At 45.7% G+C, this 26,844-nt stretch overlaps 1 protein-coding gene across 3 annotated transcripts in view; it reads left to right on the top strand.

Annotated features, from left to right (window-relative positions):
- Nucleotides 1-26,844, top strand: part of LOC145354813 (kinesin-like protein KIF19) — a 159,338-nt gene that overhangs the window by 32,887 nt on the left and 99,607 nt on the right. For all 3 annotated transcript variants that reach the window (XM_080206312.1, XM_080206313.1, XM_080206311.1), the window contains exon 3: nucleotides 24,411-24,521. In XM_080206312.1, coding sequence (XP_080062438.1) covers nucleotides 24,411-24,521 — 111 coding nt within the window. The remainder of the gene's footprint in view (nucleotides 1-24,410; nucleotides 24,522-26,844) is intronic.

Below are 26,844 nucleotides of genomic sequence, written 5' to 3'. Positions count from 1 at the left end.
GTATGGCTGATCAGGAAAATCTACCACTCTTACCACCTGCCCTATTGGAAGGGTTCACAGATTGGCCACGTTACCAATGCCTGAGTCCTGAAGTGAGACTTGAAGTTAGAAAAGATGGTGCCAACTCAGCAGTGCCAACTTGTGACAAGGGACAGTTCCCCAGGCATTGCCAGGGCGCTGTCTGCCCATGTCTCTCTCCCCCCGAGGGACAATACTTACCGGTATGCCCCGGTGCGCTGATGTGACATCACCTTGGTACAATGTGAGTATACGGTGAGAGGTCTATGAGGTGGTGGGTAATGATATGGAAATCTATTACAATGTCCTGGGTGAGGGACATTGAAAATTGGAAGTCATGATCACGCCAGTGAGATCCACGACTTCCGGGTTTCTCTGCATCTTGAGCCTCCCGCTGGCAACTTGCGGATGGCAAGATTGGGCCCAATGTCCCGCCCACTGTTTCTCTTCCTCTCCTTGAATTTCCTCCAGCTGATGGTTTTCTCAGTGCATGGAACTAGCCCATGTATGCAGCCTTTGTTTATTCTGTGCCTAGGATCCACAGAACCGCGACAGTGCAGAAAGAGGCCATTTGGCCCATCGAATGTGCACCGACCACAATCACACCCAGGCCCTATCCCCATAATCCCATGCATTTACCCTAGCTAGCCCTCCTGACACTAAGGGGCAATTTAGCACGGCCAATCCACCTAACCCACACATCTTTGGACTGTGAGGGGAAGCCGGAGTACCGGGTACCGGGAGTACGGTAGGATGAGAGAAGAATTGGCGAATGTGGACTGGGGGAACGCGTTGGAAGGTAGGTCTGCTGAGGAGCAGTGGAGGATCTTTAAGGAGATCTTTCTTGGTGCTCAGCAGAAATTTATTCCGATGGTCAAAAAGGACCGTAGGAGGAGCGGTAATAAGCCGTGGATAACGAAGGAGGTGAAGGAAAGTGTGAAATTAAAAGCGGAGGCGTTTAGAGTAGCTAAGAGTAGTGGGCGAGAAGAGGATTGGGAGAGGTTTAAACGTCAACAAAGATTGACAAAGAAGTTGATAAAGAAGGGTAGGAGAAACTATGAAGCTGGGCTAGCGCTTAATATAAAAAAGGATAGCAAGAGTTTTTATAAATATATAAAAAGGAAGAGGCTGGCTAGGGTGAACGTTGGTCCCTTAGAGGATGAGAAGGGGGACTTAGTGGTAGGGGATGGGGATATGGCTGAGGTCTTGAATAACTTTTTTGTTTCGGTCTTCACGGAGGAGGACGTGAATAATTTGCCGGATGTTAGTGATGGAAAGATGGTAGGACTGGAGGGTCTCGATTACATTACTGTTACTAGAGAGGTGGTGCTCGACAGACTGGAGGGGCTGATTGTGGACAAGTCCCCAGGACCGGATGGAATGCATCCGAGGGTCCTGAAAGAAATGGCGGAGGTGATAGTGGATGCCTTGGTGGTTATTTTCCAGACGTCGCTGGATTCCGGGGAAGTGCCGGAAGATTGGAAAACGGCTAATGTTACGCCGTTGTTTAAGAAGGGTGCCAGGCAAAAGGCGGGGAATTATAGGCCTGTTAGTTTAACGTCTGTTGTAGGTAAAATGTCAGAATCCGTCATCAAGGAGGAAATAGCGAGGCATCTTGAGGGGAACTGCTTGATAGAGCAGACGCAGCACGGTTTCGTTAAAGGGAAGTCGTGTCTGACAAATTTACTGGAGTTCTATGAGGATGCGTCTAGGGCGGTAGATAGAGGAGAGCCGGTGGATGTGGTCTTTCTTGATTTTCAGAAGGCGTTTGACAAGGTACCTCACAAGAGGTTATTGCAGAAGGTCAGGGGGCATGGAGTTGGGGGTAGGGTGTTAGCGTGGATACAGGACTGGTTGTCAAATAGGAGGCAGAGCGTGGGGGTCAATGGGTGCTATTCGGATTGGAGAGACTCTTCCCGCTCAGAAAGGATAGCAGGACTAGGGGGCACAGCCTCAAGATAAAGGGGGGGCGGTTTAGAACAGAGTTGAGGAGGAACTTCTTCACTCAAAGGGTGGTGAATCTCTGGAATTCTCTGCCCGTTGAAGTGGTGGAGGCTACCTCGCTAAATATTTGTAAGACGCGGGTTGATGGGTTTTTGATAAGAGAGGGGATTAAGGGTTATGGGGAGAGGGCGGGAATGTGGAACTGAGCCACGACAGATCAGCCATGATCTTATTGAATGGCGGGGGAGGCTCGAAGGGCTAGATGGCCTACTCCTGCTCCTATTTCTTATGTTCTTATGTTCACCCAGAGGAAACCCACGCAGGTATGGGGAGAATGTGACCCGAGGTTGGAATTGAGCCCAGGTCTCTGGCGCTGCAAGGCAGCAGTGGTAACCACTGTTGCTCTGTACTGCACTGGCATTACCATAACGGAGAGCAAGTTTGTTTCAATTGCCTTGATTGCTGAGGCAGAAAGAATTCATAGTGTCTGCCTGCAGACTACTGATTAACAGTTCGTAGGGTCAACTTAACCAGCCGTAAACCAAGATGTGAGCTGTTTTGGTTGGGTCACTCTCTGCCTTATTACAGAGTGCAGAATGAATTATACAATGTTTTAATGACACAACTCAAGGTTTCTCCTCGGTGTCCGTGTGGCATAGATGGGTGCTTTCCACGCTGAGTTCTTTCCTTCTCAGCACTCCTGTAGTTGGAATGCAGAAAAGTTAACATCTGTGCATACAAATGACTGTCTCTCCTGTTTGGCCATTTTAGTGCCTCACTGAAGCCTTTCCAGTTGGAACAAAACACCAACTGATTCTGTTCACTTTATTCTACTCACATCACTTCAACAGTTGAACAATCATTTAAGTAATAATAATAAAGTGAAACCTGTGAACTGGCCACTGCTGCCTTCCCAACTGAAAGTTAAGCTGCCAGTTTGAGGGTTCTTCATTAACATGGTCTTTGAGAAAGCCAGGGTTAGCTTATGCCTGAAATGAAGAATTGCTGCAGTTGTTTCAAGTTGTTTAAAGCTTTTAAGTTTCAGACATCCCAGGTCAAAGCAGTTCCTTCCCCATCTCGCACACAAAAGTAACCATCTTCATCAATTGGCCAATGAAAGCAGACCCCAAACATCTCAGAGAGTCGCAGCGATGTACAGCGCGGAAACAGGCCCTTCGGCCCAACTCGTCCATGCAGACCAGGTTTCCTAAACTAAAACGGGCTTCACCGTGGTTAGCACCACTGCCTGACAGCACCAGGGACTCAGATTCGAATCCCAGTTTGGGTCACTGTGCAGAGTCTGCACGTCCTCCCCGTGTCTGCATGGGTTTCCTGCGGGTGTTCCGCTCTCCTACAGTCCAGAGGTGTGCAGGTTAGGTGCATTGGCCGTGCTAAATTGCACCTCATTGTCCAGGGTGCACAGGCTAGAGGGATTAGTGGTGTAAATATGTGAAGTTACAGGAATAGGATCTTGGTGGAGTTGTTGTCGGTGCAGACAAAATGGGCCGAATGGCTTCCTTCTGCACTGTAGGATTCTATGGTTTCTAACCAGTCTAATTTGCCTGCATTTGGTCCATATCCTTCTAAACCTTTCCTATCAATGTACCTTCTCAAAAAATATTTAAAATGTTGTAATTGTACCCACCTCTATCACCTCCTCTGGCAGCTCATTCCATAGACACACCACTTTCTGTGTGAAGAAGTTGCCCCTCCAGAATGGCTACATGAATGTTTTATATCCATGTCTTTTTTGTCGGTCTCTACATAGCCCCAACCTTTTCCTGAACTCCCATTCTGCCCATTCCACCCACCCCCCTCTGCAACTATATAATTAATTACATTTCTACCTCACTTCAGTCCTGAAGAAGAGTCGTAGGGACTTGAAACATTAACTCTGTTTCTCTCTTCACCAATGCTGCCGGACCTGCTGGATTTGTCCTGTTGTAGGATTCTAGTGGAGAGGCTTCATGTGTGAATCTTGGGGGTGGGATTTTCCAGCCCCGCCCACCGCTGGGATTGTCCAGTCCCGCCGAAAGTCAGTGGACTTTCGGTTGGGTTGCCAAATCTCCCGTGATGGGCTCCCCCCATGACGGGGACAGAATGTCCCAGTCTCAGGTAATTCGTACTGGCCAATTCTTTACCCGCGAACACTATCACTTTGGGCTTGATGTCAATTTACATACATGTTTAACAGCAGCATGAACTAAACCAAAAGTTCCCCTTCCCTAACCTGGAGATGCTGTCACACGTCTGCACTAGCCTGGCTGAAATCATCAAACTCAGCGTAATGCAAAAGAACACACCCTGCGTTAACTTTAGTCATGCCGTCGTTCCACATCAGGTAATTCTAGTTTGGGCTGTCTGATAAGGAAAAGGGTATTACATAGGTATCATTCACAAATTGAACTGCAATGTTATGACAGCATAAGCACTGTTCACTGCCATTAAGATGGGTCGAGAAACCAAAGGGGTCTCACACAATGGCACAGTGGTTAGCACTGTTGCCTCATAGCACCAGGGACTTAGGTTCGATTCCCAGCTTGGGTCACAATCTGTACGGAATCTGCACATTCTCCCCATGTCTGCATAGGTTTCCTCCGGGTGCTCCGGTTTCCCCCCACATTCAGAAAGACGTGCAAGTTAAGTGCGTTGGCCATGCTAAATTCTCCCTCGGTTTACCCGAACAGGCGCCGTGGTTAATGTAAACCTACTTGCGTCAGTAATAAATAAACTGTAAACTAAACGAACGACATTAATAGTGAATCAATAGTTCATTGTAACAACTGATAACATGAGAAATATTGCGATAAAGACAATATACTGCGGATTGCTGGAATCTGAAATGGAAACAGAAAATGCTGGAAAATCTCTGCAGGTCCGGCAGCTTCTGTGGGGAGACAATAGAGCCAACATTTTGTGTCTGGATGGCCCTTCCTGAAATACTGTACTGGGGTTCAAACAATTTCCGAAGTAAAGTTGATGAATGTTTTTTGCTCTGTTCTGGAACTTGGCCAGAATTGTGGATGTGAGGGGTGGATTGTGAATGTCATTAGCGAGTTGAGAGTCTGTACTCGGACAAAGTGGCCATTCAGTCTGATAACGCAACTGCCAACGCGGTGTTTTTTTAAACTCCTGTTTCTCTCATCACCCCTAAACAGAAAAGACGTGAGAAATGTCGGTGAATATATAAATAACTTGTTGGGATTCACAGCCACGCTGTTCATTATTCACAGGTTCACCAAACCCACTAGCGTTTGACAAACATTTCCGTGATGCTGTTTGCAAAGTGTTGTGTTATTAATCATTTTCAAATTATAAACAGCATAAGTGATAAGATATTTTGGCAGCAACTAAAGTGTCAGAGCTCCTGATTATATTGAAAAGGGACTAGGCTGCCTTACACAGCCAGAGTGGCTGGTTTGATAGCACACATGTTTCTGAGAAAGGCAGAGTTTAGTGCCACTGAGGCAGATAAGGGCTACGTTAGTAATTGGCTGCCTGTTGTACAAATCACAGCCCCCACGGAATAAGTTAGGGAAGCTGATGATTTTCTGTCTGTTGAAAGGAATGGGGGTAAAAAAAATCACCAGCTGCAGGCCCAAGATTAGCCAACCTGTGCTCCCTGCAGTGAGGCAGCCCTCTAATTCAGTGGCGTGCCGAGACTGCACTGCTTCTGTTGTCAGGTAAGGTGTTAAATGGATCCTCAGTCTGCCTGCTCCAGAGCTTGGAGTGGGTGTCAGGAATCTCTCAACGCTCCTTGAAAGAAGCTGGAAGAGTTCTTCAGCCTAGTCCTTCTCCCACAATGGAAACCATCATCTAATAACCGTGACTCTTCCCATTGCAAGTGACTGTTTAATGTTACATCACCCCGTCTCTGGTCAACACAAGTTGACTGTGCAAGATTTGATTTGATTTATTATTGTCACATGTATTAACATACAGTGGAAAGTATTATTTCTTTTGCGCCCTACAGACAAAGCGTACCATTCATCGAGTAAAGTTAGGATGACATGGTGGCACAGTGGTTCACGCTGCTGCCTCACAATGCTGGGGACCCAGGTTCAATTCCGGCCTCGGGTTACTGTCTGTGTGGAGTTTGCACAGTAAGAAGTCTCACAACACCAGGTTAAAGTCCAACAGGTTTATTTGGTAGCACAAGCCACTAGCTTTCGGGACTCTGCTCCTTCATCAGGTGAGTGGGAGATCTGTTCACAAACAGGGCACATAAAGACACAAACTCAATTTACAAAATAATGGTTGGAATGTGAGTCTTTACAGCTAATCAAGTCTTAAAGGTGCAAACAATGTGAATGGAGAGAGGGTTAAGCACAGGTTAAAGAGATGTGTATTGTCTCCAGACAGGACAGTTAGTGAGGTTTTGCAAGCCCAGGCAAGTGACGGGGGTTACAGATCGTGTGACACGGACCCAAGATCCCGGTTGAGGCCATCCTTGTGTGTGGAACTTGGCTGTCAATCTCTGCTCGGTGACTCTGCGCTGTCGTGTGTTGTGAGGGCCGCCTTGTAGAATGCTTACCCGAAGATCAGAGGCCGAATGCCCATGACCACTGAAGTGTTCGCCAAGGAAGAGAACACTCTTGCCTGGTGATTGTCAACCGGTGTTCATTCATCCATTGTCATAGTGTCTGCATGATCTCCCCAATGTACCATGCCTCGGGACATCCTTTCCTGCAGCGTATCAGGCAGACAATGTTGGCCGTTGCAAGAGTATGTTCCGTGTACCTGGTGGATGGTGTTCTCATGTGAAATGATGGCATCATGTCAATAATCTGGCATGTCTTGCAGAGGTTGCCTTAGCAGGGTTGTGTGGCGTTGTGGTCACTGTTCTCCTGAAGGCTGGGTAGTTTGCTGCGAACAATGGTCTGTTTGAGGTTGTGCAGTTGTTTGAAGCTAAGAAGTGGGGGTATGGGGATGGCCTTGGCAAGATGTTCGTCATCATCAATGACATGTTGAAGACTCCAGAGAAGATGTTGTAGCTTCTCTGCTCCGGGGAAGTACTGGACAATGAAGGGTACTCTGTCCACCGTGTCCTGTGTTTGTCTTCTGAGGAGGTTGGTGCGGTTTTTCGCTGTGGCGCATCGGAACTGTCAATCGATGAGTCGAGCGCCATATCCTGTTCTTATGAGGGCATCTTTCAGCGTCTGGAGGTGTCTGTTGTGATCCTCCTCATCTGAGAGATCCTGTGTATATGGAGGGCTTGTCTGTAGGCGATGGCTTCTTTAACGTGTTTAGGGTGGAAGCTGGAGAAATGGAGCATCGTGAGGTTATCCGTGTGCTTGTGGCACAGTGAAGTGCTGAGGTGACCGTTCCTTATGGAGATGTGTGTGTCCAAGAATGCAACCGATTCCAGAGAGTAGCCCATGGTGAGTCTGATGGTGGGATGGAACTTGTTGATATCATCAATAGTTGTTTGTGATTGTTACCATGAGTCCAAAGGAAGAAAATGTCATCGATGTATCTAGTGTATAGCATCAGTTGAAGGTCTGTACGGTGGAGGGATCTTGTTCGAACTTGTGCAAGATGTTGGCATATTGAGATGCAAGTTTGGTCACCATGGCTGTTCCATGTGTCTGGATGAAGAACTGGTTGTTGAAGGTGAAGATATTGTGGCCCAGGATGAAGCGGATGAGTTGTAAAATTGTATCTGGAGATTGACAGTTGTTGGCGTTGAGTACTGAGGCAGTTGCAGCAATGCCATCATCGTGGGGGATGTTGGTGTCGAGCGTTGAGACATCCGTGGTGATGAGGAGTGTCCCTGGTTCAAGTTCTCCAGGTGTGCTGAGTTTCTGTAGGAAGTCTGTAGTGTCGTGACAAGAGCTGGGGGTTCTTTGTACCACAGGTTTCAGGGTGTCCTCGATTAAGCCAGAGAGGTTTTTGCACAGGGTCCCATTGCCTGGTACGATGGGATGGCCAAGTGTGTTTGTCTTGTGTATCTTTGGGAGGCAGTAGAGATCTCCAAAGCAGGGAGTACATGGGATGAGAACATGGAGGGTGCTCTGAAGATCCAGATCAAAGATCTCGATCAGTCTGTTGAGTTGATGGGTGTGTTCTTTGGTTGGATCTGTGAGTAACTGTCTATAATGTTCCTTGTTGGAGTTTGTGTGGAGTTTGTATTTTCTCCCCGTGTCTGTGTGGGTTTCCTCTGGGTGCTCCAATTTCCTCCCACAGTCCAAATTTCCCCTTAGTGTCAGGAGATTAGCAGGGAAAATATGTAGGGCTATGGCCCGTGTGGAATTGTGGTCGACACAGACTTGATGGGCCCAATGGCCTCCTTCTGCACTGTCGAGATTCTATGAATCTACGATACATAGGGGAGAAGGAAAGGAGAGGGTGCAGAATATAATATTGTAGTTACAGGTAGGGTGAAGAGAAAGATCAGCTTAATATATGATAGGTCTATTCAAAAGTCTGACGACAGCAGGGGAGAAGCTGTTCTTGACATGGTTGGTACGTGATCTCAGACTTTGATATCTTTTTCCAGATGGAAGAAGTTGGAAGAGAGATTGTCTGGAGTGCGTGGGGTCCTTGATTTGCTGAGGCAGTGGGAAGTGTAGGCCGTGTCAATGAATGGGAGGCTAGTTTGCGTGTTCATAGAATCCTTACAGTGAGGAATGACACCATTTGGCCCATTGAGTCGGCCACAATCCCTCCCAGGCCCTATTCCCGTAATCCCACATATTTACCCTGCTAATCCCACTGACACTGGGGTCAATTCACTGTGGCCAGTCAGCCTAACCTGCACATCTTTGGAGTGTGGGAGGAAACCCACGCTGACACAGAGAGAATGTGCATAGACGCTGACCCGAAGCTAGAATCGAACCTGGGTCCCTGGGACTATGAAGCAGCAGTACTAACCGCTTTGCCAACATGCTGCTGTGAAAGACTGGGCTATGATCAGAGCTCTTGGTAGTTTTTTGTGGTTTTGGTCAGAGCAGGAGCCCATACCAAGCTGTGATACAACTGGAAAGAATGCTTTCTCTGGTGCTTCTGTAAAAGTTGGTGAGAGTCGTAGTGAACGTGCTGAATTTCCTTAGTCTCCTGAGAAATTAGAGGTGTCGGTGGGCTTTCTTAACTATAGTGAAGGCATGGAGGGCCCAGGACAAGTTGTTGGTGCTCGGAACACCAAGAAACTTGAAGATTGCCACCATTTTCCTTCATCCCTGTTGATGTAGATGGGGCATGTCCTCCATTACGCTTCTTGAAGTATGGATGCCACTACCCGCCTGCACATGCGTAGAAATCCAATAATGTCAGTCCACTGTGCCCAGCTTGCCAGTACCCTTACCACAAGGATGATACTACACCCATGCGCCATTCTCCTCCTCACCCCTATCTAATCCCTCCTCAATATCATGGTGCTGCTCCTCCCCCTCACCATCCTCTACCTCTCCCCCTCCACCACCTCCGTAAGCTTGTCTCCTACTCTAACCAAACTTACTGCCTGAGGCCTGCGTCGAACAGGGGCCCTGACCTGGAACACCAACCCTCTCCGTGAGTACCGACCAATCTTCTTCAGTAATGAATTGAAAGTCCGATGGCAGCGGGGAAGAAACTGCCCTTGAGTCGGTTGGCACGTGACCTCAGATTTTTGTATCTTTTTCCCAATGGAAGGAGGTGGAAGAGAGAATATTCGGGTTGCATGGGATCCTTGATTATGCTGGCTGCTTTGCTGAGGCAGCGGGAAGTGTAGACAGAGTCAATGAGTGGGAGGCTGGTTTGAGTGATGGACTGGACCACATTCATGACCCTTTGTAGTTTCTCACGGTCTTGGGCAGACCAGGAGCCATACCAAGCTCTGGATAGGATCCTTTCTATGGTGCATCCATAAAAGTTGGTGTGAGTAGTAGTGGACGTGCCATATTTCCTTAGTCTTCTGAGAAATTAGAGGTGTTGATGGGCTTTCTGAACTATAGTGTCGGCAGGGGGGGACCAGGATAGGTTGTTGGTGATCTGACTCTTAAAACTAAAAGAAAGTGTTGGAAATACTCAGCAAACCTGGCAGCATCGTCAAAACCTGCAGTTCTGAATCAATTCGACTGGATGCTGCCGTACAACCACAGCTGTGATGATATGAGCGGCACCATCTTTGTTCCTGGCCTCTGACTATTCTGTGGCTCACAATGACATCATGGAGTAAGATAGAATTGTGCATGCATGGTGTAGGTAACCAGCACTGCTCAATTACAGAGAGAAGACCCTGCAGGTTCATCTGCAGGAAACACTCACTCAGCCCTCTGCTGCTCCATTTGTTTGGGCGTGATGTGATGACCCCTAGGGATGGGTAACAAATGTTGGCCTTGCCAACGACAATCAAATCCCAGTAAAAATAATTCTAAACAAAGTACAATAGGAGGAGCTCCTGATCACTCTCATATGAGGTGGGAGAGAGAAAGAACTGGTCTTTCCATCAGATCTTTTATGATCTCAGGACATTCAAAAGCATTTTAAAGTCCATGCTGAGATAAATATCTCTTTCAAAAAAATGCCACATCTCATAATGGAGCTGTCCGTCAAAGCCGCAATGAAATACATTGACCCACAGTGGCAAATTCTTCACCTGAAGAACACTTTTTTTAAGAAAGGATGACCTAAAATAAGATCTATTTGTCAGCAACAAGATGAAAATTCCACATGTCTAACCAAATGTTGGACAAGTTGCTGAGTGAATCTGGTAGAATGCAGAAGATCAGAAGAGATAGGAGCAGGAGTAGGCCATTCAGCCCATCGAGCCTGCACTTCCATTCAATAAGATCATGGCTGATCTGACTGGGGCCTTAACTCCACTTACCTGCCCATCCACCAGTTCCCTGGACTGACTTGTAAAATTTGCATAATTTTCATATATTGAAAAGAGTGCATGCATTTTCGGGATGGCACAGTGGCTAACACTGAACCTCACAGCACCAGGGACCTGGGTTCAATTCCAGCCTTGGGACACCGTGGAGTCTGTACATTCTCCTCGTGTCTGTGTGGGTTTCCTCTGCGTGTTCCGGTTTCCTCCCACAGTCCAAAGATGTGCAGGTTAGGTGGATTGGCTGTGATAAATTTCCTGTTAGTGTCAGGGGGACCAGCTAAAGGGATAGGGTCTGGATGGGATTGTGGTCAGTGCAGACTCGATGGGATGAATGGCCTCCTTCTGCACTGTAGGGATCCTATTTTTTTCAGCTATGGATTCCCATAATAAATAGAAGCTTTGAGTGGCACATTCAGATTAATTTATCATTTCAGCTATATTAGAAACAAGAATGGTGACAACTATAAAACCCACAGACCAAAGGTATTATCTGTAACCATGGCAGCTGTACCACTGGAACAGTTTTATTTTGGAGTATGTTAAAGCAATCATTTGCTCCTGTTAAAAAGCAGCATAATGATTCACTATTTTTCTCCACAATAAAAAACATGGCTCTTTACTTATCTTCATCTTTTAGAAGCAATTTTATCCAACGGGGAAAGGTTGGGAGCCAGCAATGAGGTGTTAAAGAGTCACATGGAGCTGCAAGTTTGTAGTCCTCTGTCCTAGTCGCATCCAAGCCCACAACATTCTTAGCTAGAGGTAAAGTTTAAGTTTATTTATTAGTCTCATAAGTAGGCTTACATTAACACTGCAATGAAGTCACTGTGAAAATCCCCTGGTTGTCACAATCCAGTGCCTGTTTGGGTACACTGAAGGAAAATTTAGCAAGGCCAATTCATCAAGCCAGCATGGAGTGGCACAGTGGTTAGCACTGCTGCCTCACAGTGCTAGAGACTCGGGTTCAATCCCTGCTTGCGTCGCTGTCTGCACATCCTCGCCATGTCTCTGTAGTTGGTATCGTCTGGGTGCTCTGGTTTCCTCCCATAGTTCAAAAGATGTGCTGGTTAGGTGCATTGGCCATGCTAAGTTCTCCCTCAGTGTACCCGAACACTCGCCGGAGTGTGATGGCTAGAGGATTTTCACAGTAACTTCACTGCAATGTTAATGTAAGCCTACCTGTGACTAACCAATAAACTTTAAAAAAAAAAATTTTTCAGACTGTGAAGGAACTGGAGTATCCAGCGGAAACCCGCACAGACAGTGACCCAAGCTGGGAATCGAGCCCTTGGTCTCTCATGCTGTGAGGCAGCAGTGCTAACCACTGTGAGAGTGGTTTCATTGAACCAGGCTAAAGCGATTTTTCACAGACAACTCGCAAATGTCTATCGGCATCTGTTTTTTTTTTGGGAGATAAACAAAGGCGAAGGCTGCTGTATGGTTTGGAAACAGCTGAAGGATAGGCTGGAGCACATAAGGACTTGATGGCGCTATCTTGTCCAGAGTACATTACCGTTACAATGCAAAGTCATTTATTGTGTGCGAAATGCTTTCGGGCATTTCTGGGGAGATGTGATAAGGCAAAATATAATTGCAAGTATTTATCTGCTGTGCAAGGCTTCTCGGCACACTTAGTCTGGAGGTCACCTTTGGGTTATTTGGAAAGCCACAGCAGTGTAGAATAGAGCCTGCTTAAAAAAGAGAGGCAAAGCATGCGTGCAATTTGTATTGTAAAGCATTTGTACAAAATAATTGGAGCTAAGTAGTCTGAGGTGATTGATTATGAAGTAGACATGTTTGTGAGAGTTAGGGTTGTCTAGAAATAAACCAACAGAGATAACAACAATCTTTTTCTATCTACGTAGCAACTCTGGTGGCGATGTGTTACGGTTCACTTGGAATTCGACTTGCTGCAGCAACATACGCTTTTACATCCATGTTGTAGAGCTATGGACATTAGAGGCTTCTCATTATAGAGCTGACCAGGAATCTCTCTCACTCTTAGCATCTTCCATTGGCGTGTTTTGGAAGAATTTGCAGGTTGATCCTCAACTGTTAGGCTGCATTATCAAAGAATCCCTCCTGGGCAGAAAAAGCCCATTCGGCCCATTGAGTCAGCACCGACAACAATCCCCCCCAAGCCCGTAACCCCACATATTTAACCTGCCAATCTCCCTTACACTAAGGGTCAATTTAGCACGGCCTATCGACCTAATCTGCAAATCTTTTTGGAGTGTGGGAGGAAATGGACCACCCAGAGGAAACCCGTGCAGTTACGGGGAGAAGGTACAAACTCTACATAGGCGGTCACCTGAGGCCAGAATTGAACCTGGGTCCCTGGCATTGTGAGGCAGCAGCGCTAACCACTGTGCCACCATGCCGCCCATGTGACCAAATTTCAGGATGAGGATTTAAAATTCGAGGAAATTCCTGTTCCTGTGCTGTAATTTCCTGTTCCTGTGCAATAATTTTCTTTATTCTTTGGGGCTTTATTCAGTTGGTGCAGGCTAGGAGGGCCGAAGGGCCTGTTCCCATGCTGTAATTTTCTTTGTTGTTCTTCTTTGAATAGTTAGATGGAAGGCAGTGCGTACTAGGGTAATGGATTTGTTATACGTTAGGGTATGGGCCGCACAGGTTTGGATGAACGTTGTTCAGACTGCTATCGAGAGCAGCAGTGAAAGTGGAATCAAAGCTTATCAGAGGAGAGCGAGGAAGTATTTGAAAGATGGTGGGAAGAGAGCAGAGAAACAGACCTTGGGGCGATCAATGGCTCCGAGCGCTGTCCAAGGCCAGAACTCTCCATTCACCTGACGAAGAGGGAGTCCCCTCGAAAGCTTGTGAGTTTACTATCAAATAAATCGGTTGGACTAAAACCTGGTGTTGTCAGACTTTTTACTGCGTTTACCCCAGTCCAACACCGGCACATGCACATCAGAGCACTGGAACAGGTGAAACCATCTCCCTTTGTGCTGTAAAATTCTACAAGGGTATCTCATGATTAAATGGAAGTTCAAAGTGCACTTCCAGTCCTTCTTTCATGAGGTTTAATTCAGTCTGAGTCATGGTGACCTGCGCACACATTTGTGCTCCTGCTTTCAGCCTCTTATCTCCTTGGATACGAAAATATTGCTCTCCACTATTTGTTTGAGCTGCACATTGAAAGCACATTGCTGACTAATTAGAAGAATGGATTCCAGTCATTCAATAAGTATTTGAAGATTTGTGATTTGGAATCAATGAGGTTGGTAATTCCGGCCAGAAATAAAACACATTTGGTTAAAACTATGTTTCTGTTTAGATTTCAATGCATCACAATTCCTCTCACCTTTGTCCCTCTGAACATTGACTGCACCAATAGGGACTTTTAGCTTCTAATTAGAAGTGTTTTACTGAACGCTTGCGATTGTGTTCATCGCATAGTGGATATTCAATTACGCTGTTTCAAACATGTTAGAACTTGCCCTCCTTTTACTATTTACTGCTGAAAGGAATCTTCCACAGAAGTAGGAAGGCAATGAATTATAAATGGGAGGCTTCTTAAGAGTAATTTATGAAGCCGTCTCCACAAACACAAAAGCCTCTTATTTTTATCGCATTGTTTGGCTTGATCTCAGTGAGTGAACAACATCTTGTTTAATTTTTGATTACGTAAGGCTCTCAGTGGTTGTTTGACGTCCCGGGTTGTATGGAATCATTGGGGTTAAATTATGGGCCTCGGCTTCTCGACACAAGGCATTGTCTTCCCCCTCCCCACCCCCACTTGTGAGCCCCTCCCCCACCTCTGACACAATGCATCGTTCCGCTGCTAGAGGGCAGGCAGGCAACATCGTCTCCAGCTCTCACCGACCTGCAGAGCGGCTCAGGGACTGCCTCAGAGGCTGCCTAAAACACCACAGCTTCCGGGTGTGCCAACCCTCCAGGGTCGGTCTGCAGTCTCCACAAATTGAAGACCAATCTGCTGGAGAAAGTCCATCGAGTTTTTTTTTGGCTGCATGCGTTTGTTGGCTGACTCATGGCTGGTGGAGTAAACGCAGTGAGAAGTCTCACAACACCAGGTTAAAGTCCAACCAGTTTATTTGATAGTAAACCCACAAGCTTTGGGAAACGCTGTTCCTTCATCGGGCGAGTGGAGAGTTTTGATCAGAGAAGGACAATATAACGGCACGCAGATGCCCTTCTCTGATCAGACCCTTCCACACACCTGACAAAGTAACAGCGTTTCCAAAAGCTACCGTCAAATAAACTGGATGGACTTTAACCTGGTGTTGTGAGACTTCTTGCTGTGTTTACTCCAGTCCAACACCGGCATCTCCACATCGTATCTGGGGAAACTCGTTTGGTGAAACTTCCAGCAGTACATTTAATCACACCCGAAGGTCCATGGAATCCATAGAATCTCCCGACAGTGTGGCACAAGTGGTTAGGACTGCTGCCTCACAGCGCCAGGGACCCGGGTTCGATTCCGGTTTTGAATTACTGTGCAGAGTCTGCACGTTCTCCCCGTGTCTGCGTCAGTTCCCTCTGGGTGACCGGTTTTGTCCCACAGTCCGAAAGACGTGCTGGTTAGGTGCACTGGTCATGTTCAATTCTGTGTACCCGAACAGGCACTGGAGTGTCGTGACTAGCGTATTTTCACAGTAAACGTTAACAGTCTTAATGTCAACCTACCTGTGACTCATAAACTTCAGTTTTAGGGGATTTTCACGGTAACTTCCCTGCAGTGTTAATGTAAACCTACTTGTGACAATAATGAATAAACTTTAGATGAACTTTAAAACTTTATAATGAACAAACTAACCTGCTCTGTGTCACGCAGCCCTGAGGCTGCTCGATAACGGAGAGAGTGTTTCTTCTGGAACTCCCACTTTTGGTTCCTCTGTGGGCCCTTGAGACTTCTGAATGGGCAGGGTCGGGGCAGTGACTTGGTACCTAACATCGTTACCACTTTGCCACCTCCTTAGGCAAAATCGTACTCCCTGAAACCTAACAGAATTTCTTCCAGTTTTGTGCTGTGGGTGTTCCGTCGATAGCACCCACCCAGATCAGTGTCCCCCTCACTGCCACCATGTTTCGTACACAGTTTGTGTGGCCTGCCTTATCTTGGGTCACACTGGTCTGACCCAGGAGGATTACTCCAAACAGCTTTATTAACATTGTATACACATTACACGTTTATATTCCAGTGTAGGTATGTCTCTTTATGTTCCATCTCTCTACAGTCTGTGGCACGCAACCTGCTGCCGTGACTGTTACAAGATGATACACATCATTAACTGATTAGCATAACTGTTGTATTAACCCCTTGTACAGCAGCCTTAAGACAGAATCAGTCGACACTTTTCATATTCATTCTGGCTTTTGTCGGCCTAACTTGAATCACTTTCAAGCAAATCTTGAATATTTCACTCATCAGTCAAATTAAATGATTTATTAATTTCCGCCTCTAAATTTTGCACCAAAGGAAACTGACAAACTTCATCCAAAATAATGTTTAGAAATGATGCCTGTGTTAAAGATTTCACCAAGTTTGTCCCATTGTGATATTTCCTTTTTTTTATTACTTATAATCTCTTCCCTCCTTTCTGTGTTTGTACGCTCCTCAATGTAACTCTGAAGAATTGCAGGTTAGCCAACAACATCCATTTTAAAATGCATCAGTGCCCTGTGGATTAGATTTATTATTAATGGGTGATTAGTATTTATTGGTACTAATATTTCACAACAATGAAGTGCATTTGTATAGCACCTTTAACATAACAAAATTCACCAAAGCGCTTCACTGTGTCACAGTGTCCGTGGTTTCCAAGCACAGCGTCAGTAGTTTTCAGATAGACAACAGAAATGGTCACTTCTGACAACTGTAAGCACAGTCCTCTTAGGGTGAAGGGCAAGGCTGGTAGAAGTAGGGAACCCTGGATAACTCGGGATGTTGAGACTCTAGTCAAGAAGAAGAAGGAGGCACCTGATATGCATAGACAGCTGGGATCAAGTGGATCCCTTGAAGAGTATAATGGGTGTAGGAGAAGAGTTAAGAGAGAAATCAGGAGGGCAAAATGAGGTCACAAGGTTGTTTTGGCAGATAAGGCAAAGGAAAATCCAAAGTGCTTCTCCAAATACATAAAGGGCAAAAGAGTAACAAGGGAGAGAGTAGGGCCTCTTAAGGATCAGCAAGGTCATCTATGTGCAGATCCACAAGAGATGGGTGAGATCCTAAATGAATATTTCTCAACAGTATTCACTGTTGAGAAAAGTACGGATATTAAGGAACTTGGGGAATAAATGGTGATGTTCTAAGTAGTGTACATATAACAGAGAAGGAGGTGCTGGAAGGCTTAAAGCACATCAAGGTAAATAATCCCCGGGACCTGATGAAGTGTATCCCAGAACATTGTGGGAGGCGAGGGAGGAAATTGTGGGTCCCCTAGCAGAGATATTTGAATCATCAATAGTCAAAGGTGAGGTGCCTGAAGATTGGAGGGTGGCAAACGTTGTGCCTTTGTTTAAGAAGGGCTGCAGGGAAAAGCTTGGGAACTACAGGCTGGTGAGCCTCACATCTGTGGTGGGTAAGTTGATAGATGTTATTTTGAGAGAGAGGATCTACAGGCATTTAGAAACATAGGGACAGTCAGCATGGCTTTATGAGTGGAAAATCATGTCTCACAAATTTGATTGAGTTTTTTGAAGGGGTAACCAAGAAGGTAGATGAGGGCAGTGCAGTTGATGTTGTCTACATGGACTTTAGCAAGGCCTTTGACAAGGTCCACATGGTAGTTTGTTGCATAAGGTTAAATCTCACGGGATCCAGTGTGAGGTAGCCAAATGGGTGCAAAACTGGCTTGATGACAGTAGACAGAGGCTGGTTGTAGAGGGTTGTTTTTCAAACGTGCTGGTTAGGTGCACTGGCTATGTTAAATTCTGTGTACTCGAGCAGGCACTGGACTGTAGTGACTAGCGTATTTTACAGTAAATGTTAACGGTGTTAATGTCAACCTACTTGTTACTCATAAACTTTACTTTTTAGGGGATAACTTCGCTGCAGTGTTAATGTAAACCTACTTGTGACAATAATGAATAAACTTTAAAACTTTAAAAAGCAGGCCTGTTACCAGTGGTGTGCCTCAGTGATCAGTACCGGGTCCACTGTTATTTGTCATTTATATTAATGATTTGGTTGAGAATTTAGTAGGCATGGTTAGTAAGTGTGCAGATAACACCAAGATTGGTGGTATAGTGGACAGTGAAGAAAGTTATCTCGGATTGCAACAGGACCTTGATCAATTGGGCCAATGGGCTGACGAATGGCAGATGAAGTTTAATTTAGATAAATGTGAGGTGATGCATTTTGGTCGATCGAACCAGGGCAGGACTTACTCAGTCAATGGTAGGGCGTTGGGCAGAGTTATAGAACAAAGAGATTTAGGGTTACATGTTCATAGCACCTTGGAAGTGGAGTTACAGATGGACAGAGTGGTAAAGAAGGTATTCTGCATGCTTGGTTTCATTGGTCAGGACGTTGAATACAGGAGCTGGGACATCTTGTTGAAGCTGTACGTTTGACAACTTACCATTGGTAAGGCCACACTTGGAATATTGTGTACAGTTCTATCATCCTATTGTAGAAAGGATAATATCAAACTAAAAAGAGTGCAGAAAAGGTTTACTAGGATGCTACCGGGACTTGATGGCTTGAGTTATAAGGAGAGGCTGGATGGGCTGGGACTTTTTTCTCAGGAGCGTAGGAGGCTGAGGGGTGACCTTTTTCAGGTCTATAAAATAATGAGAGGCATAGATCAGCTAGATAGCCAATATCTGTTTCCAAAAGTAGGAGAGTCTAAAACTGGAGGGCATAGGTTTAAGGTGAGAGGGGAGAGATACAAAAGAATCCAAAGGGGCAGTTTTTTCGCACACAGGATGGTGAATGTCTGGAACAAGCTGCAGAGATAGTAGTAGAGGCGGGTGCAATTTTGTCTTTTAAAGAGTGTTTAGATGGTTACATGGGTACAATGGGTATAGAGGGATATGGGCCAAACACGGGCAATTGGGATTAGCTTAAGGTTTAAGAAAAGAGTGGCAAGGACAAGTTGAGCTGAAGGGGCTGTTTCCATGTGGTAAACCTCTATGACTCTATAACTGGAGCCTTTAGGTATCTAGGCTGTAACTGAGAAACAAAAATTTTAGGTTTCTGGGGAAATCGATACTTTTTGAAACAAGATAAAAGACACAAATGGCGTGATCTTGCCTGCCGTTCGCACCACACTCCCGCTGCAGTGAGGTCGGGGAATTTGGCAGTCAGCCAAATCTCCCATCATTGCGGTGGGAAAGTCCAGCCTGCATCAACGGTGATAAGATTCCAACCAAAGCCTTTTGAGCTCTGACTCCTGTTGTACGGTGCGGGGTGGTTGAAGAAGAAGGAGGTTGGATCCAGGAGCTGGAAATGGGCAAATACACAGCAGCTGCAGATGTTTCTGTTAGTTGAAGATAGTGTGGATCCTCCCATACTATCAAGAACATGTTGAGCAGAGTTGAGAAAGTTCTGCGGATGTGTGCCATTCTGGGGAACATGATGTGGGAGATGCCGGCGTTGGACTGGGGTGGGCACAGTAAGAACTCTCACAATACCACGATAAAGTCCAACAGGTTTATTTGGAATCACGAGCTTTCAGAGCACTGCCCCTTCATCAGGTGAGTTGAGTCAACCCTCCGAAAGCTTGCGATTTCAAATAAACCTTTAACCTGGTGTTGTGAGAGTTCTTATTTTGGTGAAGGCAGTGTCCATGGCTGGGTGGGTGCTGCAAGCAGCTGGGGGTCAGATCTAAATCCCCAAAGGAAAGGAGTTAGAATTTTACCAGAGATTATTCAGAGTTTTGAAGGATTTTGTGGCTGTGCTTTGTGCCTTGAATCCTGAATGCGCAGTCAAGTAAACATGTGAGATCTGTCTGTGTTGAATCTGGGCTTAAATGTATAATTTATAGTTACTATTGACTGCCCTTTGCTTGTTAACTCAGGTTTTAGTTATGTTGATTTTGGCTTGATTGCTAAAGTGGAAACAGTAAAAGAGAAACCTGTTCATTGATTTTCTCGTTGTAATTTGGTACATTTTGTTCTTTTGGTTTGTTTGTCCCCACTGAGTTTATAACAACTGGATTGAAACCAGCAGCAAGGAGAGATTATAGAAGGGATGGTTTTCAGTCTGGTCAGATGGATCAGCTGTAATCTGAAACAGTGAAATTGGCCAGAAACGAGGGTACCTGTAATGCATTCTGATCCGTATTCTGTCTGTTAACTCCAACAGAATTAAGTATCGAGCGTACCGTACAATAGTTGTTTTAATGCATTTTACCTCCCTCTCCATGTCCAATTTAATTTATTATTTCACAGGATATGGGCATCACTGGCTGAGCCAACACAATGGTTAGCACTGTTGCCTCACAGTGCTAGGGACCCGGGTTCGATTCCCAACTTGGATCACTCTCTGTGTGGAGTTTGCACATTCTCCCCATGTCTGCGTGGGTTTCCTCCGGGTGCTCCAGTTTCCTTCCCAGTCCAAAGGTGTGCAAGTTAGGTGCATTGGCCGTGCTAAATTGCCCCTCAGTATCCCGGGATGTGTAGGTTGGAGGGATCAGCGGGGTAAATGTGTGGGGTTACAGGGATAGGGCCTAGGTGGGATTGTTGTTGGTGCAGGTGGGCTGAATGGCCTCCTTGTGCACTGTAGGGATTCTATGATCCCTAATTGCCTTTGAGAAGGTAGTGTTGAGCTGCCATGTTGAACCGCTGCAGTCCATGTGGTGCAGATACATTCCAATTAAAGTTAAGGAGGGTGATCCAGGATTTTGACCCAGAAGGAATGGTGATATATTCCCATGTCAGGATGGCGAGTGGCTTGGAGGGGAACTTGCCTGGAGAGGTGGTGGCATTCTCATGCCTCTGTTGCCGTTGTCCTTCTGGGGGATAGAGATCACGGTGCTGTTGAAGGAGTTTTGGTGAGTTGCTGCAGTGCAACTTGTAGATGAGACACACAACTGTGAAGGTCTTGTCGCACAGTGCATTGTGTCCCTGCCTCTGAGCCGGAAGCTCTGGGTTCGACCCCCACTCCGGGAAATGATAGCTAAGGAAGGTTCATTCATTCGTCAGAATGGATGTAGGCAGCACTTGGTACGATTTTTAAAACATTATTTTCTTTATTGACTAAAACTTAAAATTAACACTGCAGAAATGAAAATAAAAAGAAAAGTTAACTTGGAGAAACTGGCTTAGAAAATAGAACCCTACAGTGCAGAAAGAGGCCCTTTGGCCTGTCGAGTCTGCACTGAACACAATCCCACCCAAGCCCTACCCCAATATCCCTACACATTTTACCCACTAATCCCTCTAACCTACACATCTCAGGACACTAAGGGGCAATTTTTTTTATCATGGCCAATCAACCTAACCCGCACATCTTTGGACTTTGAGAGGAAACTGGAGTACCCGGAACATAAGAACATAAGAAATAGGGGCAGGAGTTAGGCCATCTAGCCCTTCGAGCCTACCCCACCATTCATTGAGATCACGGCTGATCTGAAGTGGATCAGTTCCACTTTCCCGCTTTCTCCCCATAACCCTTAATTCCCTTGTCTGTCAAAAACCTATCTACCTGTGACTTAAATATATTTAGCAAGGTGGCATCCACCACTTCAACAGGCAGAGAATTCCAGAGATTCACCACCCTTTGAGTGAGGAAGTTCCTCCTCAACTCCGTTCTAAACTGCCCACCCCTTATCTTGAGGCTGTGCCCTCTAGTCCTGCTGTCCTTTCTGAGTGGGAAGAATCTCTCTACCTCTACCCTACCAATCCCTTTCATTATCTTATATGTCTCTGTAAGATCCCCCTTCATCCTTCTGAACCCACGCAGACACGAGGAGAATGTGCAAACTCCACACAGTGACCCGAGCCAGGAATTGAACCCAGGTCCCTGGAGCTGTGAAGCTGAATTGCTAACCACTGTGCTACTGTGCCGCCTGTTAAAACTTTTCACTGCCAGCCACCTGTACTAATCTTGAATACTCGCTGAACTCAAGAACAAGACTGGACACTGAACTCAAAAGCACTGAAATGCAACAATATACGTTATTTGTAACCTGTGTTATTGAAATTGCTGGTACAAACTGTGTCCCTAACTTCCATAAAAAATTGGCAGCTGTGTGGCTGTGAAAGCGTCTGTTTAGGCTTGTGAGAAAGTCTGTTTACCTTGCACTGTACTTTCAAAGAATGCAGTCAATTGCTAAACTATTCCCAGAATGCCTGCTGAGTTTGAAATGAGGCCATGTTAGCTTTGAAGCTTAGTTAGCTATGTCAGCAGAAATGTCTGAAAATGGAGTCTTTTAATTGAAGCGAACCAGACAAAGGATCCCACAGTGGCCAACTTGTTGAGTATCAACCTGCAAAATCCTTCCAATGGCAAGTGGTAAGAGCGGGGCACACTCTCCTGGTCAGCCATGCTTGATGGTGAGTGCATCTGATGACAGGCAAATTGTCGTAAAAACCCATCTGGTTCACTAATGTCCCTGAGGGAAGGAAATCTGCCGTCCTTACCTGGTCTGGCCTACAAGTGACTCCAGAGGCACAGCGCTGTCAACTGCCCTCAGGCAACTAGGGATGGGCAGTAAATGCTGGCCAGCCAGCGACACCCATGTCCCACAAATGAATTAAAGAAAGCCTGACAAGTTGTTCCAGAAAAACAATTGGTCGCTTTGAGAGCAGATGAAATTTAGCCTGCTAGATGCAGGAGGAGAAACAGCAACAACAGTATGTTGTTGCCACTGTGCGTCGGTGGTGAAGGGAATGAATGTTTAAGGATTAAACGTTAATGTTTAATTTCACCCTTTCAGATTCCAAAGGTAATGCATTATAAAAGAAGCACTGCATATCAAATTGTATTTAACATCTGTCAGAACACTGATCCAAACAGCTAAATTAAAATATGCCCTCAAGCTTTTAATGTACAACTGTGCTTTATTGATGGGCCAACTGGAAAGGTTGGTTGCAAGAATAATTCAATTAAATGGGGATTATGCTAAGACATCTTGTAGGAAGGTCAACATATTGATATTCAAATTTCAGAATATCAGGGGAGGTATTTTAACATGGGTTCTGAATACAGGCTTTTACAGTTCCAAATCCACATCTAAAAACAGGTGCTGGCAAGGTCTTGGTCTCCAGAAAGCCCAGGCAATCAGGGGAGGTGATGGCCTCGTGGTATTATCACTTGACTTATTAATCCAGAAACTCAGCGAATGCTCTGGAGATCTGTGTTCGAACCTGCCATGGCATACGGTGAGCAGAGTGAGAAGTCTCACAACGCCAGGTTGAAGTCCAACAAGTTTATTTGATAGTAACCCCACAAGCTTTTGGGTTTTGCCCCTTCGTCAGATGAGTGGAGAGTTGTGAGACTTCTTACTGTGTGTTTACCCCAGTCCAACGCTGGCATCTCCACATATGGTGAGCAGCACAGTAGCACAATGGCTCGCACTGCCACCTCACAGTGCCAAGGACCTGGGTTCAGTTCCCGGCTTGGGTCACTGTCTGACCCACATTCTCCCCGTGTCTGTGTGGGTTTTCTCCGGATGATCCAGCTTCTTCCCACTGTCTGAAAGATGTGCTGGTTAGGTGCATTGACCCGAACAGGTGTCGGAGTGTGGCAAATAGGGGAATTTCACAGTAACTTCATTGCAGTGTTAATGTAAGCCTTACTTGTGACTAATAAATAAACTTATATTTTAACTTGAATACAGTAAAAAAAAATCTGGAATTAAGAATCTACTGATGACCATGAAACCATTGGATAAAAACAAATTATTGCGGAAACTGGAATCCGAAACCAAATGAGAAAATGCTGGAATATCTCAGCAGGTCTGGCAGCATCTGTGAGGAGAGAAAAGAGCTGACGTTTCGAGTCCAGACGACCCTTTGTCAAAGCAGGTCAGAGTTTTGACAAAGCCTTTTAACAGTCATTCATGGGACATGGATGGCGCTGGCGGGCCAGCCTTTAATGTCCATCCCGAGGGCAGTTGCTGTAGCTCTGGAATCATATGTCAGCCAGGCCAGGTAAGGACAGCAGATTTCCTTCCCCACAGGACAGTAATGATCCAGTTTGGTTTTTAAATCAATCGACAATGGTTTCATGGTCATCATTAGACTTTTAATTCCACATTTGCATTGAACTCAAATTCCACCATCTGCTGTGGTGGGATTTGAACCTGGGTCCCTGGATTATGAGTTCAGTGACAATAATGCTAGTCCTTTGGTTGATGCCTAGCAAGTAATCTTGTTGGCAGCAACCTCATTTCGCAGGCATGCACTGTTAGGCAACTGTGCGTCGGCCCCTTATGAGCCTCCCTCCCAGTTGATATTGGGCAAGGCTCCACATGATCACAAAAAGATCACAAAATACAGAAATTCCACCGCAAGAGGAGGCCATTCAGCCCATCGTACATGCAACGAAGCTAGCTCCTCAGTCCGAGCTGCCCTTTGTAACACATCCTTTAGATGTCTAACTCTCCTTCATCTCCACCCAATGCTTTTTTGCCGTGTTTCTGAAACTGCATTCACCTCCCAACTCTCTGTTCAATATTCTTTGTCTGGATTTTTTTTAATGTAGATGGTTGTTTTGATGGATCCAACGGAAGATCCAGATGACATCTTGCGAGCGAATCGATCCCGTGAACGGACATTTATGTTTGATGTAGTGTTTGATGACACTTCCACCCAGGTAGAGACACGCTGAGTAGGAAACAATTTTGTGTGTGTCCTCATAATGTCGTGCTTATAAGGCAAGAATTTAATTCAACAGAGCTTTCTCTGTTATGTTACAACAAGGTGACCCTTCGCTGCATTAACTTTTATATATTTACTATTATATTTGTGAGCATGTTAAAGATGATTACAATTTGGTGCTGAAATCACACTAAGGGATATCAGTGCCACAGAATGTTGATGTGTTTTACAGCTTGCATCCTTTATAGGGTAGCACAGTGGTTAGCACTGCTGCTTCACAGCTCCAGGGACCTGGGTTCCATTCCCGGCTTTGGTCACTGTCTGTGTGGAGTTTGCACATTCTCCTCGTGTCTGCGTGGGTTTCCTCTGGTTTCCTCCCACAATCCAAAAATGTGCGGGTTAGGTTAATTGGCCATGCTCAATTGCCCCATAGGGTCCTGAGATGTGTAGGTTAGAGGGATTAGTGGGTAAATGTGTAGGGATATGGTGGGACTGTGGTAGGTGCAGACTCAATGGGCTGAATGGCCTCTTTCTGTACTGTAGGGACTCTATGATCTTGTGTAGCATAATTTTAATACACTGTAAACGTACTTTTACACAGCAACAACACATCTATACTCCAACCTCCTGCTGCTCTGGTGAGGTATTTCAATTGTTCACCCCAGCCCTCTCAGTGGGGTGACTGCCAGTTTAGTTTTGGTATTGCTAGTCTGATGCCTGCAGCCTGGTGCCCATTAGGACTGGGCTGATGCTCAAGCATCTTTCCCTCTGGACCTAGATATCTATCAGAGACCGAAAACTTTAATCAGCCTCGACTGGAGCCTAACCACAGGACAACACTTAGAGTGACAACAATTCAGTTTGTTTCTACAGCTCTTGGAGCTAAAGGGATTAAGGGATATGGGAAGAAGGGGGGGGGGCGTTATCAGAATATTGAATTCAATGATCATGATCAAAATGAATGTTGCAGCAGTTTGAAGGGCTGAATGGCCTATTCCTTCTAATTTCTATGTTTCATTTCTTCTACTAACCTCAATAAAAGCTCTGTTTATATTTTTGTCAGCCGATTGTTGCCTTAACATGCTTTGCTTTTTCAGCTCAATGTATCCCTTTCCTGTGGGGAAGGAAGTAGAACGATTGAAGCTTAGAATCCCTACAGTGCAGAAGGAGGCCATTCGGCCCATTGAGCCTGCACTGCCTCTCTGACAGAGCATTCCACTCTTTGTGTAACTCCACACATTTACCCCGCTAATCCCCTAAACTATACATCTTTACACACTAAGGAACAATTTAGCACGGCCAGTCAACCTAACCTGCACATCTCTGGACTGCGGGAGGAAACCGGAGAACCCGGAGGAAACACACGCAGACACAGGGAGAATGTGCAGACTCTGCACAGACAGTGACCCGAGGCTGGAATTGAACCCAGGTCCCTGGTGCTGTGAGGCAGCAGTGCTAACCACTGTGCCACCGTGCCGTCTATTGGGCTGCTCCATTAACTTCAATCAATCCGACTTCTGCAGGAGCCTCAAAGGACATTTCTTATTGCTGTTGGAGTTTGACCCTCATAATTCTTCTTGCTCCCTGGGATGAGTTGTATCAGGGCTGTGCAACCCTGTGTTAAGTGACCCAAACTTGAGTGTCAGTTGAAAACTGGGCTGTCTGGTTGCTGCTGCCGCTGGAAGCTGTGTTTCTATTCTTAATATTGAAGCAATTCTTAATATTGCAACAATCCATTGGATTTGTCCATTTATTCCTGGGGCCACCTCAGGAATCTGTTAATGTTGATTTGATTTATTATTGACACATGTATTGGGATACAGTGAAAAGTATTGTTCCATGCACGCTAAACACACAAAACATACCATTCATAGGGAAGAAGAGGGTGCAGAATGCAGTGTTACAGTCATGGCTAGGATGTAGAGAAAGGTCAACTTAATATAAGGTAGGTCCATTCAAAAGTCTGATGGCAGCAGGGAAGAAGCTATTCTTGAGTTGGTTGGCTCTTAGACTTTTGTATCTTTTTCCCGACGGAAGAAGGTGGAAGAGAGTATGTCGAGGTGGAGTCCATGATTGTGCTGGCTGCTTTCCCAAAGCAGTGTGAAGTGTGGACAGAATCAATGGTCAAAGCAATCAAAACACACGCAGGGTGATTTTTGGAACCCGGAAAATGGTCCAGTAACAGAGTGTACGGAAAGATCATAGGGAAGGTTGAGTCTGGGAGGTTGGAGTTGCATACTGAACTGTGTATACTGAGAGACCAGGGTGCAAGGAGGAGAATGTGATGACGAGGCTCACCTTATCTGTGATAGCCCGGT

Source organism: Carcharhinus amblyrhynchos, chromosome 18, assembly GCF_965287045.1.
Source record: "Carcharhinus amblyrhynchos chromosome 18, sCarAmb.v2.hapA, whole genome shotgun sequence".
Taxonomy (NCBI): Eukaryota; Metazoa; Chordata; class Chondrichthyes; order Carcharhiniformes; family Carcharhinidae; genus Carcharhinus; species Carcharhinus amblyrhynchos.
Note: the sequence above shows the minus strand (reverse complement) of the source record. Positions and strands in the feature narration are given on the sequence as shown.